At 37.3% G+C, this 15,192-nt stretch overlaps 3 protein-coding genes across 3 annotated transcripts; all 3 read right to left on the bottom strand.

The window, feature by feature from the left end:
• Nucleotides 1–4,446: 4,446 nt before the first annotated feature.
• BDB00DRAFT_792445 (uncharacterized protein) lies at nucleotides 4,447–5,044 on the bottom strand (the record flags this gene model as incomplete). Its single annotated transcript, XM_053121117.1, has 3 exons — nucleotides 4,447–4,532; nucleotides 4,586–4,927; nucleotides 4,987–5,044. 3 exons carry the CDS (start codon nucleotides 5,042–5,044, stop codon nucleotides 4,447–4,449), a joined length of 486 nt encoding a protein of 161 aa, XP_052973997.1.
• Nucleotides 5,045–5,135: 91 nt separating this feature from the next.
• Nucleotides 5,136–5,547, bottom strand: BDB00DRAFT_878190 (uncharacterized protein; the record flags this gene model as incomplete). The annotated part of the gene is made up of 2 exons (XM_053127709.1): nucleotides 5,136–5,289; nucleotides 5,492–5,547. The coding sequence occupies 2 exons, from the start codon at nucleotides 5,545–5,547 to the stop codon at nucleotides 5,136–5,138; spliced, it is 210 nt and encodes a 69-aa protein (XP_052973996.1).
• Nucleotides 5,548–14,027: 8,480 nt separating this feature from the next.
• BDB00DRAFT_878188 (uncharacterized protein) lies at nucleotides 14,028–14,684 on the bottom strand (the record flags this gene model as incomplete). Its single annotated transcript, XM_053127708.1, has 1 exon — nucleotides 14,028–14,684. One exon carries the CDS (start codon nucleotides 14,682–14,684, stop codon nucleotides 14,028–14,030), a length of 657 nt encoding a protein of 218 aa, XP_052973995.1.
• Nucleotides 14,685–15,192: the final 508 nt, after the last annotated feature.

Here is a 15,192-nt window from a genome sequence, read left to right as displayed (position 1 = left end):
CATAATGTACCATTGACCTATCCATTTTCAACGCTTATGTTTTCCAAAAGCATAACCTGTGCATCAACCTTTACATCAAGGACCTATAAAGAATTCATTCATTAGAATGGTCATTGTCTATTTCAAAATAACACATGTGTTTACGTTTATCTATAGCTAATGAAACAATGATTCAAAAGAATTATGAAGCCTTTCACTTACAGCTGGCAAATACGTTTTCTCCAAAGCATTCATGGCTACCTGTCCCATTCCATTTCTCTTATCAAGAGAACGATATGATTGCAATTGACTAGGGCATCGCCTAAGTTTTTCAGTGTTGAAATTCTTTACCGCATCATTTGTTGGATGTCCAGCTCGATTTTCATTCATGTCTAGATCAATTATTATTCATGTCCAGATTAACTTTTGTTCATGTCCACTTAGATTAACATTCAAGTCCACTCTGCCTAAAATTAAATCCCTTCTGCCTAAATAAAAGTTCAAACGTCTGCTAGGAGATGAAAAATCCTATATATAGAAGAGGAAAAAAAGAGGGTCACATGTGTCATAAAAAGATTAAGACAAACATTGGTAATAATAAACCTGACTTTCTATGATGTCAACATAGTAAGCTACATATACGAAAAAAAAGAGAAAAAAAAATAAAACACTAATAGAAAAAGTAGAGAAAAAAGAAATAATACCAAACAAAATTAAAAAAATATATATATGCAATGGAGGGATTTATAGTTTTACTGATTTTATTAATCGAATAATGCAATAACTCATACAGATGTAATTCATTATATTTACAAAAAAAAAGAGGATTTATCCTCTTTAAATATATAGGGTAGACTATACTATTTTTTTATTTAAATTTAAAGATTTTTTTCTTTCATATAATCATTAACAATATCTTTTGTATTAAAATCATCTTGTTTTACCCAGGGATTTTCATCATCACTATAACCAAGCCATTTTACATAGAATATTAATTTATTATTAATATCAGCCATATGATCTACTATTTTTTCAACCTGAAATATATTATCATTATTCTTTTATTGGTTATATTTTTTTTTTTAGGTACATCATTTATTAAAAATTCATTATTATCTATATTTTGTTCTATATCTTTTTCAATATCTTTAATATTTAAATTTAAAATTTTAGATTTTAATTCTCTAAACTCATTATATTGTTTATTTACTTTTTGTTCACTACTAAATACTAAATTAATTTTATTTATTTTTGTTGGAAATTCAAATCTATTACTATACTATGACATATGATGAGATTGAACTTCTATATTATAATTTTCACAAAAGTTATAAATATTCTTTAATAAATATGTAACACAGAATTGAAGATTATAATATTTTTTATCAGACATTTATAATGCTGCTTTATTATTATTAAATCTATTAAATTTTGATGCTAATATAGAATAGTGACTTTCAATTTCAGATCTAAATGAGCCAAATTCTACTATTATAATTAAACTCATTAACAGTTAAATTTTTATTAACCTCTTTTCTTATTAGATAAACAAAATTATTATGACTAAAATCATAGCCATATTCATTTGCATTTTCTATAAATATTTCAACAAATAGATTATATCCACCATCCATTCTAATACAATCTAAATTATTTATATTTTTATATAGTTTCATATTAAGGAACATAGTTCCATCATTACCCTTTGCACATTTTTCACTATTTGAAATATATATAATACTTTTATTAATATCTACTATTATTTGAGTTCTTAAACTAGGTCCCTTTAATTTATATGAATACAATCCACTTTTACTTTCATTTGGATTATAGTATTTTATTTTACTATTATGACCATCAATATATAAAGTTACATTTTCAGATCCATTTGGATTATACGTATTTGCTGCTAAAATTTTAGTTTTTATATTTGAAAATATATTTTCTAAATCATTTTTTACTTGTTTATTAATATTATTATAATTATTTATCCAAAAATCCTTATATAAATCATAAAAAGATGTGTAAGGAATAATATTTACCATTTCAGGTCCTGTTCTACCAGATACTATATGATATAATAAAATTAATCCTTTTTCTACTTCACGATAAGGACCTAGATATTCTCGGTTAGTATATAATTTAGTTAAAAAATAATAAATAGGAATATATCCTAATTTTCTAATAGTTCATTTTTTATATTTTTCATAATTTCATTACTTTTTATATCTTTTATTTTTGTATAATGATTAAATCTATGGTGTATGTATCCTAGTAATATCTCATAAAAATTAAGAGTTACAAATTTTTTAAGAGCTACAAAAATTTCTCATAGTAACAAATTACTTTTAATTATTTAGATCAAAAGATAAATAATGAAGTTAATATAATTATTTTGAATTTTGATATAGATGATAATATGAATATTGATGATGAAGTCAGTGAAAAATGATAATAGAGATAATAATAGTAGTAAAGACGATATTCCTAAATTTAATGAAAAGGAGTTGTTAAATGAATATGTTTTAGAGCATCATCTTCACATATAATATTAAATACTTGAGGTAGAACATTATTAAAACAAAGGAAGAAAGGATTACCTATAGTTATCTTTATAGGTTTTCTTTTTTTTCTTTTTTTTTCTTATTTATAATACGATTATCTACTTGTTGTATATTTATCTATTGTATAATATTTTTACCTTTTTCTTCAATTATCTTTCTCTTTTCAGGAATATGATCTGGATTATGTTTTCTGCAAACATATTTATTTTTATCACCCTTTTCTGTTGATTTTTTCCCACAAAATTTCCCATTATTCTTTTCTCGTTTAAACGTATGAGTATAACAGCTATTATACATAGAAAGATATAGAAAATAGTCTGATGAGAACAATTCTTTTATTTTTTTATGGATTTTTTCTTGTATTTTTGTGATTATATTGTTTTTAATAAAATAGTCAAATTCAGTCTGTATAAAAGTATCCATCTCATTACATAGATTTGTGGATAATTGTATATGACTGATAGGAAGATAGTTATTGAGAGCAACCATTTTAAAAGTAATTTTTATAAATTAATAAAAATTCAATTTTGTACTAAATAAAAAATTTTAGTATGCATAATTTAAAACTCTGAACTTGTAAAAATATTATAAATAAAGAAAATTGTGCAATAATTTTGTAATCACTATACTATGAGATGTTCTCCTATTTTTTATTTCAGGCTAAGGATCCTGTCAAAAATTCCAATTATTAACTATTAATTTATTAACTTCATCATTTAATTTATTTTTAAATTCGATATTTATATTATCAATGTCTATTTTTTATTATAATATTTTTTCAATTTTTATTGTATTTATATTATTAATAGATAATAGTAAAATTACATCAATTCCAACTTATCACCCTACGAGGAATCTGTACCAGAGTACCCTCTAACATTGCATCAGAAAATTGAGGATTTGAGGAATCTCACATTTTCTCGAATTCTTCCAATTATTTTATTATATGCATTATCTTTAGTTTTTTTATCTACTTTAGCCTGTGTAAGGTCTTTTTTGAGTTCTGACATCAGTTGTGTAACAAGAGGTTCATACTCAATATACTGATGGTTTTCAGTAAGGTGTTTTGCTCTTTTAATTAAGAGTATCAATGTAATTCCTAAAATAGGAACAAATTCAGCCATAATAGCTAAGAATGCAAGAAGGTTGAGTTGGTTCATGTCGATTGGTGAAGTAATAAAAATAAAAAATATAAAAAATATATTTTGCTTTATATTCTGTGGTATTATTTTTATATTGAGATTCAATCCATAACAATTAATTTTACTGTAAACAGTAAATTAATTTTAGTTAAGAATTTCATATCAAGCGTTCTAAAAAAAAATCTAACTTCATTGATTTTTTATTGAACTAAGGAGTCGTCGTACCTCCTAGCCTGTTCTAAATTAATCATAATAAACCCTTTTAATTCCTAAGAATTAACTATAATCAATAATATAAGGATAATTAATAATTATCTCTTATATTTAATTGTTATAAATTAATTCCCATTAAAAAAAGTCAACTTTTAGTTTTTTTCAAAAATTTAAATGTATGCATGCCAAGACATTTGTGCATGAATTATTTCAATAAAAATTAATTTGGCTATCCTGATATATCTTAGCTAATAAGTCATCTAGGGTTACTGAATCGCATTAAAATCATCATAACCATGGCCGGTCCCCAATGACTGAATATGATGAAGGAAGAAGCCAACATTTTCGAACGATGTCAAGTAGTTCATTGTAGGAATTATTGGTGTGATTAAAGGACGCAAAGGAGAAAAGTCATTTGCCTCCAAATAAGCCTAGTTGTCCGAGGAGAACTAAAGAAAGTATGTTAGTAAAAAAGCAGGGTGAGAAAGAAAAAGGTTACGTACGGAGAGGAAGAAAGGCTAGTTGAACTTGTCTGAAAAGAGGATTGGCTAGGCGCCAGCTTGCTTGTAGAAAGCCAGCATATGATAACCAACAGTTATTGTATAGCTTGGCTTAGCAGATCTTGGCAATCCAACTAGGAAAAGAGGAATTAGAAATAATTTGTGTAAGTTTGTATTTGGGAAGTACCTTTAGCCAATTCATTCAGCTTTCTCTTGTAGCCAAGTTGATTAAGGCTACCACCTTTCTTGTAATGCAAGTATGCACACAAGATAGCTCGGATGGACTTGATTAATTTTTGGTCCAAAGCTTCAAAGGGGGTTCCACTGATTGCGTGGTTGATAATTTGCTCTGGTTGCTGCTCGTTGTAGTTACGGATATAACTAAAAAAGTTGATGCCTTCTATATCTTCGTTTCTATGAATGCAACAAGCTGATGCAGTAGCAACCGTAGTGGTATTAAGCTCGAGGATGACCGAAGTGAGAGGAGCACCATGTTTAGGGGTAGCCAAAGTATGGAACTTCTTGTAGACTATACTTGGATGAAGGAATATTAATAGACTGAGAAATAATGGGATAAAGAAGGGTTACCTTTAGCTAGTTGGTTACTTGTGGACCAAAAATTGCGGTAAAAGGGGTCCTCACGCATTGCTGCTTCCTAGGGTTGGAGTTCCTCGATGTCAGAGCTACATATTATTTAATTTTAGTAAGGAAATGATCATTTTAAGTATTAAAAATGCTTATGCTTCATCTTCAGTAGGAGTCAAGTAGACGACTTCTTCTTTGACGTCTTCTTCTTCTACGTCTTCTTGTTCTTGTTGTTGTTGCTGTTGGACCAGAGCTTCACAATCAGCCTCTATTTGCATCAGATCGTCCAGATCTGCCAAGTAAGCTCTAAAGGTCTATTTGGTAGTTTCAACTGGGACTAATATGACTATATAAGTATGTGATAATTCTGTAGTTCACAGTTACTTGTGCTTACCACGATCTATTGCCTCCAAAATGGCTTCCAAGGTGGGCTTGAGAGTGGCGTTGGGGAATAGTGAATAGGATATTAGTTTTAATGGTTCATGTTCTATCTAAGTTATAAGTAAACCTAGCGTTGACGGTGACTTTGTGGAGAGTGATGAAGAGCTGGCGGTCGATAGGCATTTTGAAAGAGCTATTAAAGAGAATTAAGATCATTTAGAGATGAAAACATTAGTAAAAAAAAGTGTAAAATGGAAATAGCATGTCAAGGAGCATGTTTAGAAAGCAGGTAAAGATGACAATGAATAGAGCGAAAAAAATGAGCAAAGAAAGCTTAGTAGCCCAATGTTGCTTTATATGGAAGAAGAGGAGAAAAAAGGACTGGAATGACTAATATGGAAGAAGAGGGAAAAAAGTATATAGGTGTTTTTTAGGGTGTTCTCAAAAAGGGCGAACGGCCGTCTGGATGGGGTCCTGATTTAGAAGTAAGGTATTACCAAAATTGTGATAGTCCATATGGACATTTTGAGAGCAATTTTGCGGGCGTTCGGACCATGCTATTACTATTTTCATCTACATCTCCAAGTAGTAGTAAGAGATATTGAACAAAAAAAGACGATTAACTGTCAAAACAGCATAAAATGAATACTTTCCATATTATAAATGCCTACCGAATGTCAGGCCATATAAATAGGCAGGATAAAGAAGTAGTAAATGCTAATTATCACCGAAATCTATCCCTTTCTTATTTTATCACATCAACTTCGTTTATCTTTTATTATCATGAGCGACAATTTTATTATTTGGTCTCCTACTACGCAAGGTTTTAACAGAAGAGACGGTAGTCAGCTTGTATGATCAACACCTCCTGTCACCCAACAGCAAGAACCAGAAACATAAGGTTTAACACAAGAAATAGTAGTCAACCTGTACGACCAACGCCTCCTATCATGCAACAGTAAGAAACAGAAATGGTTGAAGCCAGTGAAGGTTCTGATCTCGATACAGTAGGGGGACCGGTTGAGGTTATAATGATTATGCTCTGATTTATTGGTATTTATTGGACGAATAGCCATAATAAGTTGGTGTAACCAAAATAATTTTTATAAAATTAAATTATGTATATCTTAACATGCATATATTTAAAAATTTTTAAAAAAATAAAAATTGAATTTTTTTATTATATAGAAATAACACCTCATAATATTAAACATGAACAACACAATCACATTCAACAATGACAAAATCGTCCTTGATACCAATAAATTAAGTATATTTTTAAATAATAATAGTATAAACATTAAAGAATTTGCTGAAGAAACAATTTATGAAAAATATGATATAAATTATAATATTAAAAAGAATAAATTATTAATAAAACGTAAAGCATCAAAAAAACAAAAAGAGACATCTAAAAATAATTTAAATAAAGCGAATAATGAAAGAGATATTATTTCTGTTAAAAAAAGTAAAGAGAAAACATTAAAGGAAAATATAAAACTAAAGGAAAAATTACATAAATATGAGAAATACTATGATAATCCCGATACATTACCTCCAAAAGAAATAGTTGCCGAAAATTTAAATTCTCAGCAATTTGAAATTCCTCATATTTCAAATACATAGACAAAAGAAACATATGCTGAAAATTCAAATTCTCAGCAATCCTCATATTTCTGATGCAATGTTAGATGACACCTCTGGTGCAGACGCCTCATAGGGTGATTCAGATAATGATGAATGTGAAACGGGTAGGGGAGAATATATGTGTATGATTACATGTAAGCCCTGTATGGATAAATTAAATGATACTTATAATTGTACTTTTATTGATAACCTTATTTTAAAACTTGACAAGAAAAAATATAAGTATAAAAGGTTTTTCAATTCATACTTTAGATATCTTCTATTAAATAGAGCATGGTCCTTACGATTTCAATCCCAGCGTAAAATCCAAATATGGTCATCCTGTAGGCAATTCCTCAGTAAAACAGCTTTTCAATCCCAGCGTAAAAACCAGATTTGGAAATAGCAACATATTTTTTGTTTGTGTTTTTTCACTGTCAGGAACGTGTGCATATTCCATTGTTGTCTTTCAAAACAATTATTACTGTGCTTTCAAGTATTCAATAGTACAATGAGTTCTCAAGAGGTGTGTTACTTGACTTAATCAACCGCCAACAATATTTAAGGCATTTTCTTGAAATTTGTTGCAAAAAGCTTAAATCACTATGATAACTAATTTTTTTTGTTGGGGTGTTGAAGCAATCTACTACTCATCAAAACTGTAACTGTGGTTCAAATGTCGACAATGGACCATGCCCAGCTCATTCTTGCAATGTTCGTCGTAGAATAGGTAATATATGTTTTGCGAGTCTATATATATTTATATTTGTATTACTGCAGTCTGTTTACTTTGAGAAATCGGTATGTAGATTGTTTTTGAAGACCCCACCGCTCCTGCTACTTTGAGAACTTGCGTCTGTGGCTCAACCACCCACCAAAGACGTTCCTACGGGCTTTGCCCCCTTAACCCTCGCAACCAAGGTATTTTACCTGAATTGATCAGTTTGGTATAATAATATTTTTGCTGATAGAACTACAGTTGCTGTACTTCCTACTTCTCCTTCTCCACCAGCTGCCACCGTTGCTGCCGTCAATGCTCAACCATCCGCTCCTCCTCTGCCAGCACCACCTACCACTGTCAACGCTCAGCCGCCTCCTGTCGTCGCTACCAACTCTCCGTCTCCTCCACCTACACCTGCCGCCAATCCTCCTCCAGCAACGCCTGCTGCTGTTACTGCCACCCCACCAGTTACGCGTTGCTCCAATTACTAGGCACCAACGCACACACGCTGCACCCACCACCTCTGTCCATTTAACCTAAGCAATGTCGAGCATGAGCATGGGGCTCAATACCGCATTGCACGTGTAGTCCCCTTCGATCCAGAAGACGTTTTTGGGCCAAACGTATGCTATACTGCCGGCGACTCCTTCCATCGTCATGTGTTGCCACGTATGGATACTGTTTGTCCGTATTGTGGTACACTAATGTGGTTGGATGAAAAGCTCACGATATCATCTATACGCAATCCTCGCTTTAGTCTCTGCTGCCTTTCTGGAAAGATCCAGCTGCCAATTCCTCGCACTCCTCCTGTTCCTCTCCGTGACCTCCTAACGAATCGTAACAGTAATGATCCCGTTAGTGTCAACTTCTATACCAACATCAGGGCATATAACAGTATGTTTGCATTTGCATCCATTCTTGGTGGCAACGTCGATCCTGTCTTAGCAAGTGGTGCAGGCGGCGTACCCACTTACCGTATCAATGGCACATTGTATCATGCTGTTGGTGCGCTAAGACCGGATAACCAGGCGTAAGCGAACTATTCGCAGATCTATTTCGCAGATACACAGGAGCAATTGGCGAGACGTACGACTTTGTATTCTAGGCTCCTCCGCGAGACGATCGAAATGCTGCAAGGTGTAATGGAGATGCACAATCCTTTGGCGCGCACATTCGTTTCTGCTGTCGAAACCCACGGTGATCAGCCACTTGGAACACTTCAGGCTGTAATTCGTCAAAGCGACTTGGGCCGTCGCTACGATCAACAGGGTTACCCTGAAGTAGCAGCAATGGTGGTAGAACGTACTGTGGATGGCACTGCACGGGAGCATGACTTCGTCATTCACGATCGTGCAGAAGGTCTTCGTCGTATCAGCTCCTTGTACGCATCGTATATGCCGCTCCACTATGTCCTGATGTTTCCATTTGGTGACAATGGATGGTTCCAAGGTTTGACTTGCGAATCGGTGTCGCACGACACAATCCAAGTGACGCTGCGTGAGCATTGCACGTACCTGCTCATGATCCGTAATGGCGACCGCGAATCGTTCCTGCACTACTATGGGCGTCTCTTCCAGCAGATGGTGGTTGACAACTACGCACGTATCGAATTTTCCCGCCTTAACTTCATCCTCACCCACCAACGAACGATACGTGCTGAGTTGTATAGTGGTGTTGGTGATAACGTCGATCCCAGGCAAATTGGTCGTGCAGTCATTTTGCCAGCGTCGTTTACAGGTGGCCCTCGCTACATGAAGCAGATGCTACAGGATGGGTTAGCAATCGTTCGCTAGCGGGGTAACCCAACGCTTTTCGTTACGTTTACTTGCAATCCAAGATGGCCTGAAATCGTTGCGGAGCTTCTTCCTAGCCAGCAAGCATACGACCGACTGGATATTGCAACTCGGGTGTTTCACCTCAAACTCACCCAGTTGCTCAAGGATATCAAGGAGTCGAAATGCTTTGGTCAAGTCGCTGGATACTTGGCAACTGTCGAGTTCCAGAAGCGTGGTTTGCCGCACGTCCATATCCTGGTCATTTTAGAGCAAGAAGACCGTCCACGCAACCCCACCAACTACGACCAATTTGTATCTGCTGAGTTTCTGAATTCCATCACACAACCACAGTTGTATCGCACGGTGACAGCGTGCATGATACACGGCCCATGTGGTCCAGGCACCAATGCTGTGTGCATGAAGGATAACCGGTGCTCACAAGGCTATCTAAAACCATTTAACAACGAGACACGCGTCAACTGAGATGGATATCCCATCTACCGACGCCGTGAAAATCAACAAAACTGCCACCTCTTCCCTACTTCCAACTTTCTCGCCGACAACCGACATGTTGTGCCGTACAACCCCTACCTTAGCCACAAGTACGATGCACACATTAACGTTGAAATTTGCACATCCAACCGCGCCATCAAGTATTTGTGCAAATACATCACCAAGGGCACCGACCGAGCGCAAATAGAAACAACACGCGTCGCCGCCACCACCACCACCGATAATGCCGCTGCTGAGCCGGTCAATGAAGTAGAGCAATTCCAAAACGCTCGATACATTGGTCCGTGCGAGGCTATCCATCGTACGTTCGAGTTTGATGTGCATATGCACTATCCAACAGTCGTACGTTTGGACCTTCACTTACCGGGCGAATAGATTGTCAATCTACGTGACGATATGACACCACAGGAAGTTCGTGTAGCGCGTGACGCGGCAGAATCCGGCACCAAGCTTCTTGCCTTTTTCCGCCTTTACAGCGAAAATCGTGCAACAGAAGAGTATCTTTACTCAGAGATCCCATGCCACTACACCTAGGACAACAGAAATCGCCGTTGGAATCCTCGCACCAACCCTCCCATCCAAAATGTTGTTACGCGTATATTCCATGCTTCCCTCTCGAACATGGAATTATATTGCCTTCGCCTCCTTCTGCTGTCTGTCTGTGCTCCCACTGGTTTTGTTTCTCTGAGGCAGTATGAGGGAACAACATATGCGACGTTCCAGGAAGCTGCTGTTGCCCGTGGCCTTCTGGAGTCCGACGAGGAATGGGATCGCTGTATGGCTGAGGTTGTCCAGGTTGCCCCATCAGCTGCAGCAATTAGACAGCTTTTTGTCTATATTCTGACGAACTGCTCTCCTACTGACCCAGCATCGCTGTGGACCACCTATCGCGAGCGTATGGCAGACGACTACTTCTTTGAGATGCGCAGGACGCTCTCTATTCCCAATGAAGCCGAATTGTCTGAGCAACAACTCAAACAGATCTACCAGCGCACCCTTGGTGACATTGAGACCTGGTTGCAGGTCACCGGTCATCATCTCTCCGAGTTTCCGTCGTTGCCGCAGACCTTTGTGACCGAGCTGGATCTGCTACCACGCCTTGAAGGTCTGGCACTCCTTGAAGGTCGTGAATATGAGGTGAATGAGCAGAATCGCATCCTGCAAACGCTGCTGCCTACTCTCAACGACGAACAGCGAGCTGCATATGATGCTATCACTAATGCAATGGATGTTTTCACTCCACACTACTTCTCTCGCGTTTTCTTTGTGAATGGAGCCGGTGGTACTGGCAAATCGCAGTTGTTTAAAACGCTGTTGAGCTGTGTCCGATCGCGGGGTGAAATAGCACTGCCTATTGCTACATCGGGTTTTGCTGTAATTCTGCTTCCTGGTGGCCGTACCGCGCACAGTCGTTTTAAGATTCCCATAAACGCTGATGCTGATACGACATGTAACCTTCGTCTTGGTGGGCCACATGCATATCTGGTACAACAAGCCTCTCTCATTATTTGGGATGAGGCTGTTATGTGCAGTAAGCACAATTTTGAGGCTGTCGACCGGTCATTGCGTGACATCATGGGCGCCATTGATCCAGTATATGGACAGATTCCTTTTGGTGGCAAGGTCGTGGTGTTTGGTGGCGATTTCCGTCAAGTGCTTCCTGTTGTCAAGAGGGGTACACGTTCAGAGATAGTAAGCGAGACCATCTGTTCAGCTACCTTTTGGGAGAATTATGTCTAGGTCTTGCACCTCACTGTCAATATGCGCGTGCGTCAGGCTGGCCCTGATGCCGCTGCATTTGCTGATACCCTCCTTGCAATTAGTGATGGGCAGCCACCTTATACTGAAGCTGTTCAGATTCCTGCAGAATGGCGTATGGATGCAAGTGACACTATGTCACTTATTGATGTCGTGTATCCATCCATTCGAGCTTTTCATCCGCAACCAGAGCACTACCATGGCCGCGCTATTTTAGCCGCTAAAAACGTTGACGTTGACGACATTAATGAAACAGCGTACACGCTTTTCCCTGGCGAAGGCAGAGAGTATAACTCTACTAATCGAATTGTCGATGCGGATGACCCTGACTATGCTCGAGCCAACTATCCTGTTGAATTCCTCAACAGTTTGAGTGCCAGTGGACTTCCATCCCACATTCTGCAGCTCAAAGTGGGTATGCCATTGGTGCTTTTGCGCAACATCAATCCTGATGCAGGTCTGTGCAACGGCACAAACGTTTTTGTCACCCGTCTTCTCGACCATTCGATTGCTGTTAAGCGAATCGATCAAGGCCATGTAGGGCAAGTGCATTATCTCCCTCGCATCCATATGTGTACTGCTGAGGGTGATTATCCTTTCATCCTTTCGCGCTGTCAATTCCCTGTCCGCCCGGCCTTCGCAATGACCATTCACAAAGCGCAAGGCCAAACATTAGAATATGTTGGCATTCGCCTTCAAGAACCTGTGTTTGTGCATGGTCAACTGTATGTTGCACTTTCCCGTGCCACCAACCCAAATAACATCCACATTGCCATCGACCTTCAAAACATTACCGACCTTCAAAACATTACTGACCTCGATACAGCTTCCACTATCAACATTGTCTACCATGAGGTGCTTCTAAATCCTCCTCCACAACCGCAAACACAACCATCACAACCATCACAACACACACAACCCACTAGCACCGACGAGTAAAGCTTTACGCTGCTCTACCCATCATCACAATATAGATTTCTTTTTTTTCTGTTATTTCCATTATTATTATTATCCATCTATTTCTTTCTATTCCACTGTCAAGCATCATCTGTCGCCCTGTTTTTTGATTCTAAAATACAATATAATTAGGTTGGGGTTCGGGTTTAGAGGGGGTGTTGGGGGGGATGTAAATATGATCATCAATATCATATTAGCAAAAGCATCTCCAGACCGTAACAATGAATTGGGTTTCGGTTTTTGCTTTAGTAAGTAGAGCGAGCTTGATTGAGCGTGTAACCATCGCATCTTTCATAATGTCCAAAGTTTTCCATCTCAACAAAATGTCCAAGACCCATTTCAAGAGCAAGAGAATTCCACCTTTGAAAATTCTAACGTGTAAATTTTGCGAAGAAACTGAACACGATCTGTTCAGTTGCGAGGTGTACATCGAATTGCACGACCACCTCATTATTTGCGAGGATTGCCGATGTGTTGGGCATGAATCATCTGAGAGTACGGAATGCATTAACTCGGGTAATTAGCGTTGACATGGTAAAATGATACAAATATTCTTACTGTGTATGACGTATTAACTTTGGGCATTTTTCAAAGCAGTGACGGCATCCTTTTTTTTTAACTAAACAATAAAAACAATTTCCACAACTGTTTTCGACATCACTTTTAAGCAGAATACTTTGAGAACATATTTTCAGCATTTGAAGAACACTTGGGGGGCGGTAGGGGGGCTTTGCCCCCCACCTGGGGTCTGGGGCAGAGCCCCAGTAAACTGGTCCCTGGAGGACAGATGCTGACACGCAGCGAAGCGGAGGGGCTCACATCGTCCAGAAGCGAAGCGGAGGGACCAGTTTATTATATTGATTTAATAAAAGCAAAAGAAACAAATAGGGATTATAGTATGCAAATGTGTCAAGAGCAAATGTAGATGTTAATCATTGAATATAGTCAGATATATATACATGAAAATGGAAGTGAAGATGAATATAGTAATGATTCTGATTAAACTTGTATCGGCCATTAATGGCTATACCAGTTAGGACAGGCTTATTAACTATAACAAAATCAATAAACAACTAACAGCTAGACAACTAATAGTAGGACACTATTTCTTTGACGGATTCGAGATAGATTGCAAATACTTCTGAGTTCATTTGTACTAAGATCTTGCTGTCTACAATAGCCGTGCTGTAAATGAAGTCCTTGTGGGTGACGTCTATTATCTGTGAAATTCTTTCACCCATGCGGAAGTACTTGGCTATTTCTTTGCGGTCGGGCAGCTGTTGTTTAATTTCGTCCAGCCAATATTTAATAACTTAATCGTATGCGTCTGCATATCGAATCCGTGTGCTGCTGACGTTGTCCAACACAACGTTGAGCTGGTGCAGGTTGAGCATTGCAAAGTTGGTATGGATGGCGGCCACTTGCGCGATGTGAATGCAGTATTGAATGACACGAAGCTCTGCCAGGACGTCGTCTGCAATTTTTTGATAATCTGTCGACATTCCTGGTTCTGATACTTCCTGCATGTTTGTAACTGAAATTAAAGCTGTTTCGGTTCTTTGTTGAACTGTATTGTGATATTTGTTGCGCTCCGTTTCAATTGACGTAACACGTGTAGGTATGTCCTTTTGTAAGAACTGCGACCGTGCTTCACTAAACCGTTGCAATAGCCGTTTCTGTTTTTTGGACACTGTTTTTGCGCTTGATGCTTTTTTAGTTGATGATGATGGTGTCGTCTTTTGTCTTTTTCGTGCTTTACGGTTTAAGTCGACTTGGTGTGATTCGTCTGGTGTTGTGGCGCCTACGGCTGCGGGTAGTGGTGTGTTGTGAGGAGTTGCGTGTGGTAATTCAAAGATTTCGTCGTCCCGCTGCAAATAGATCTTCTTATTGTCCGTTTTTAAAGATACCCCATTATCGTTGAGTATAATTTTTATTTCCTCGGCTATGTCTTGAAGGTCAAGCTCAGGCATCGTACAGAACAAAAAATAGAGTAAAAGTAGATAGTAAAGAAAAAGGAAATTTGGCGGACACATTGGACTGCGACTGGGGCTTTTTTTTTCGCCCTTTATCACGGCAAACCGTTTATCCGGACCATGCAGACATTTCTCACCAAGTCCAAAGCAGACAGGTCTAAGCTTAGCTAACACAGAAACCCATTAATGCCCCAGTCGCGGTCTTCATAACACTGCGGCTAGGGCTTTTTTTTATGTCGATTTTTTTTATTGATAGTCTATGGTGCAACCGATTTTAAATAGACAAAAATGAAAATTTATAACAAAATTTTGATTTGAAATCCCGCTACTATAAAAGGAAATTATTACATGCGACTAGGGCGACGATGGGAGGTGAAGACAGTTTTTGCTTTTTTGTAAAGCTCATCTACTTCGCGGCCATCAACATTCCCTCCAGCATAAATCTCTATATAAAGCCATGATTTGGCAGCGAAGCGCCGGATCATTGGCAAAGAAACAGAATTTA

The sequence above is a fragment of the Zychaea mexicana genome (genome assembly GCF_025766255.1).
Source record: "Zychaea mexicana strain RSA 1403 chromosome Unknown BDB00scaffold_128, whole genome shotgun sequence".
Taxonomy (NCBI): Eukaryota; Fungi; Mucoromycota; class Mucoromycetes; order Mucorales; family Lichtheimiaceae; genus Zychaea; species Zychaea mexicana.
The sequence above is the reverse complement of the archived record's forward strand: the minus strand, read 5'-3'. Positions and strand labels throughout refer to the sequence as shown.